This window comes from Cryptomeria japonica, chromosome 11 (assembly GCF_030272615.1).
Source record: "Cryptomeria japonica chromosome 11, Sugi_1.0, whole genome shotgun sequence".
NCBI classification, from domain to species: domain Eukaryota; kingdom Viridiplantae; phylum Streptophyta; class Pinopsida; order Cupressales; family Cupressaceae; genus Cryptomeria; species Cryptomeria japonica.
In genome coordinates, this window is record NC_081415.1 from 659,391,767 (window position 1) to 659,396,005 (window position 4,239).

General features: G+C 33.7%; 1 protein-coding gene across 1 annotated transcript; it reads left to right on the forward strand.

The window, feature by feature from the left end:
* The first annotated feature begins 1,282 nt into the window (after window positions 1–1,282).
* LOC131860386 (probable LRR receptor-like serine/threonine-protein kinase At4g36180) lies at window positions 1,283–2,086 on the forward strand. Its single transcript, XM_059214792.1, has one exon. The coding sequence runs from the start codon at window positions 1,283–1,285 to the stop codon at window positions 2,084–2,086; it is 804 nt and encodes a 267-aa protein (XP_059070775.1).
* Window positions 2,087–4,239: the final 2,153 nt, after the last annotated feature.

Consider the following 4,239-nt stretch of genomic DNA (forward strand, 5'->3'; position numbering starts at 1 on the left):
AATTTCCAAGCTAGGGACAAGGTGTGGTTGCATATCTAGAAGGAACGATTGTAGGGTGCCAATAGGAAGCTTTGTCCTCTACGTTATGGGCCATACACCATCATCAAGCAAGTTGGTCATAATGCTTTTGAGCTTAATTTACCTCCATTTTTGGGTCTTCATCCAGTCTTCAATGTGGAACTCTTGAAGCCATATTTTCCTCCACTATTAGATGTTGCAGATGTGGCAGAAACAATCTCCACTATAGAATTGAATCCAACTGTAGCTACCCCATTCCAATGTGATTAGATTATGGACACCATGGTGAAAACACTCAAACAACAACAGATTTACTTGTACAAGTGGTTCAAGCAGGGCAGATTGCTCAACAAGGAAAGTGGTTTACCAGAGAGTAGTTTCAAGACTGTTTTCCTCATCTTATTCAAAGTGTTGATGCAATGGGGCCCATTTCTTTCCAAGGGGGAGTAATGATCGGAAGAAAATTTGAATTATATTTTTTTTTTAGTTTAGTTTGTCTATATGTTAGTATTTTGCATTTTTGAAGGTCTTAAGGGCCTTTTTAACCCCTGCCACTGGTGAAAAGAGCATGTATAGCACATGCTCTTTCAAATCCTCATCTACATCTCTTGGAGACCTTTCCAACGAGATCAACAACTCGTAATTTCGAGTCTCATGCAAAAAGTTATGTCTAGTTGAAGTTAGGATAAAATTTTATATAGTTTTTTTTAAAATTTCATAGTTTTTAGATTTTATTATGTAATGAATAAATGTGACTGTTGGACTTCAATTCTCAAGAGGTTCTTGTGACTCTTGGAATCTCATGAACTACTATATTTTGGATTTTTGAATGGAATAGATCACTTTTTGGCTTGCTTCAATTCTATGATTTCTAGTTCTTGTAAACAGAATTTACAATACCACAGGTTCTCACTCAGGTGTTGTCATCCGAATCCATAATTCAGATCAAGGAGTGCGTTTCCACCCACGCACTCACCATGTCCTCACCTTCAACCTCACTGACTATTTCATTCAATGGAGTGAGATTCAAGGGGGACTATTCCAACTCCTGCATTTGGAGCACTTGGACCTCTCATACAATTCCTTCAACTCTCTTTCCATCCCTCCACAAGTTGGGGAGCTAAGGAGATTGAAGTATCTGAGCTTGTGAGGATGTGAATTAACTGGCCAAATTCCAAGAGAATTGACTAAACTGCAGCAATTGGAGCACTTGAACCTGGGTGAAAATAATCTTCATGGTCCCATTCCAAGGGAGATTGGTAACATGTCTAGCTTGAAATACCTTCGCTTCTCTGTGAATAATGATTCGCAGAGCAACAAGCTGGAGGAGGGGATAACACATTTGAGAGGGTTGGAGCAACATAGACTGGGCTATGTAAATTTCAGTATGGCAGGAGATAGTTGGGTGGGGAATATTGCTTCTCTCACCAATTTGACTGCACTTTACATGTACGGTTGTGGAATAATAGGAGAAATTCCTCCCTCCTTTGCAAATCTCTCACGGCTTCAAGGGTTGGCCCTTTCAACAAACTCATTAAGAGGTAACATTCCTGCCTTTGTTGGAGCTCTCCCTCTGGTGGGTCTATCTCTGTCTAACAACAAATTAAATGGCAGTATTCCATCTACTCTAGGTGATCTCTCAGCCCTACGTTATCTTGAAATGGAGAATAACTGTTTTAGTGGTCCAATCCCAATTTCCTTTGCTAAGCTATCCAATCTAGAGTATCTTGACTTGGCCAACAACAGCTTAAATGGAACCTTTTCATTTTTTATTTTAAATAATTGCCTCAAACTCACTCTAGTGGATCTCTCAAGTAATATGTTGACCGTAAAAATTAGTGCTTCCACCATTCCCAACTTTCAACTTGAGTATTTAGGGTTGCGTCAGTGTAAGATTACAGGAAATTTCCCCGCATTTATTTCAACTCAATATTTCATTCAGCACTTAGATTTGTTGAACAACTCTCTTAGTGGTTCTATTCTGAATTGGCTTTGGGAACTCACACCTCTTCGATTTCTTTCATTGACTAGAAATAATTTTAGTGGCTATTTTAAATTTCAAATGTAAAATGGAGATGCTGGAAATTTTAGACTTGTCAAACAATAAGTTGAGTGGTAGCATTCCCCAATATCTTAAGAATTATTCAAAATTATCTGTCTTAAATCTAGAGAATAATAACTTAGAAGGGATTATACCAAATCTATGTGAGAGACTGCATTCTCTTGAGATATTAAAATTAGGAGATAATGCACTTAGAGGGCATATTACATCGTCACTTGAAAAATGTAGCTCTCTAAAAATCCTTGATTTGAGAAATAAATTTTTACAAGGGAACATTGAGAATTGGATTAAAGACTTGTCAAGTATCCAAATTTTAATACTTAGAAATAATAAGTTTAATGGTAAAATCCCATTGAATTTAACAAAACAACAAAATCTTCAAATTTTGGATATGTCAAACAATAAATTTTTAGGGGTTATTCCAAATGACCTTATGAAGTTACTTGTAATGGCAAATGAATCAGAAAACACAAAAATATTTGAACAAGGACTTCCTATAGACTCCACATTTTATGTAGATGAAATAACAATTAATAATAAAGGACAAGATTTAGAGTATAAGACGATTTTGAGATTAGTGAAATGTCTTAACCTCTCCAATAATAGTCTATCAGGTATCATTCCTTGGAATATTGGATCCCTCAAAGTTTTGATTATTCTCAACATTTCAAGAAATCATTTCAATGGCGAGATTCCTATATCTATTGGAGAGATGACAATATTGCAATCACTTGATCTTTCACAAAATAATCTATCTGGGGCTATTCCTATTGAGTTGCAACTTCTCACATCCTTAAGTTACTTTGATGTATCCTATAATAACTTGTCAGGGCTCATACCACAAGGAGCACAAATGGCGACATTTGATTCTAGATACTTTTCCAACAATTCAAGCTTATGTGGATTTCAAGTCAATACATCATGCTCAAGGGGTCATCCTAATTTTCCAAAGGCACATGAGACTAACAAAGATCTAGATGATGATATATGGTGGAACATGGGAATGGCTACAAGATATGTAATCAGCTTTTCAATTGTAATGGGAATGTTGTGGCTCAATAAAACATGGAGTGCCACATGCTCCAAATTTATGGATGCCATTATTATTTCTATATTTGAAACATTGAGAGGGAAGTTGTAATCTACAAGGTATGGTCCTATATGTTCTACTTTTGATCATAAAAGATAATTTTTGACATGTATTGTCATATTTTCAAGTTGTGACATGTAAAATACATGGGATAATACTTATTATGGAATGTATGAGAAAATAAATTTTATCCATATTGTGTGTTAAATTTTATAAATTTTAGCTATGTATTATTCAAGTACTTTTGTTTTGTAACTTGAGGTTTACCAATAAATTTTCATGTGGAGTTGAATTGGGGATTAATGTTGATCATATATCCTTTCTTTTGGTGTCATTGTCTAGTGGTGATACTAGATTTGAAACAAAGTTAGTAGAGAGTTATTTTTGATACTTTGTATGTAACAATACCTTCTTGTTTTGTTTTTCTAATTTCTTTTGCATATTAATGTTAAGAGTTTCTAAGAGTAAGAATTGATAAAAATTGATACATCTATGTTAATAAATAAGATTGACAAATAAATATAAAAAATCATGCACTATATATAAGGGTGAACTCACAAAGCTGGTTCCCACTTTTTGGTACGTCCTGATTTTTGCTGAAATCATACATTTTTAAAAAATATAATGATTTAAGCTTTAAGAGGTCCCATTTGAAGTAATAAATTGAAGAGAGTTAAATCAAAGGCTCTTAGATCAAAATTTATTGGATAGAATCTCTCTACTTCTAAATCATACTTGCAATGGAGTCTCCTTTGCATCTATCAAATGCTGATAAAAAACCAATTTTACATTAGCTTTTGAGGGGTCAAATTAATTCATTTAAAAGTTTTGTTTATTTAAGTATGTAGTCCTTATTATAAGCTTTCCAAATAATATAACTTTTAATATATTTAATTTCATTAATATACTTTTATTTTATTTCTTATGAATGTAGGTTTTTCACCGAACATGAACTTCTTTGTTCAATGCATTGGGAAAAATAGTAAACTAATTCAAAAAAATTCTAAAAAATATCTATGCACTAGGTATTGGTGTTTTCTTTCCAACAAAAAAAATAAAATTGAATTTT

Excerpts from the sequence above, each read along its gene's own strand:
- LOC131860386 (XM_059214792.1), top strand. The coding sequence starts at position 1,283 with ATGTCTAGCTTGAAATACCTTCGCTTCTCTGTGAATAATGATTCGCAG.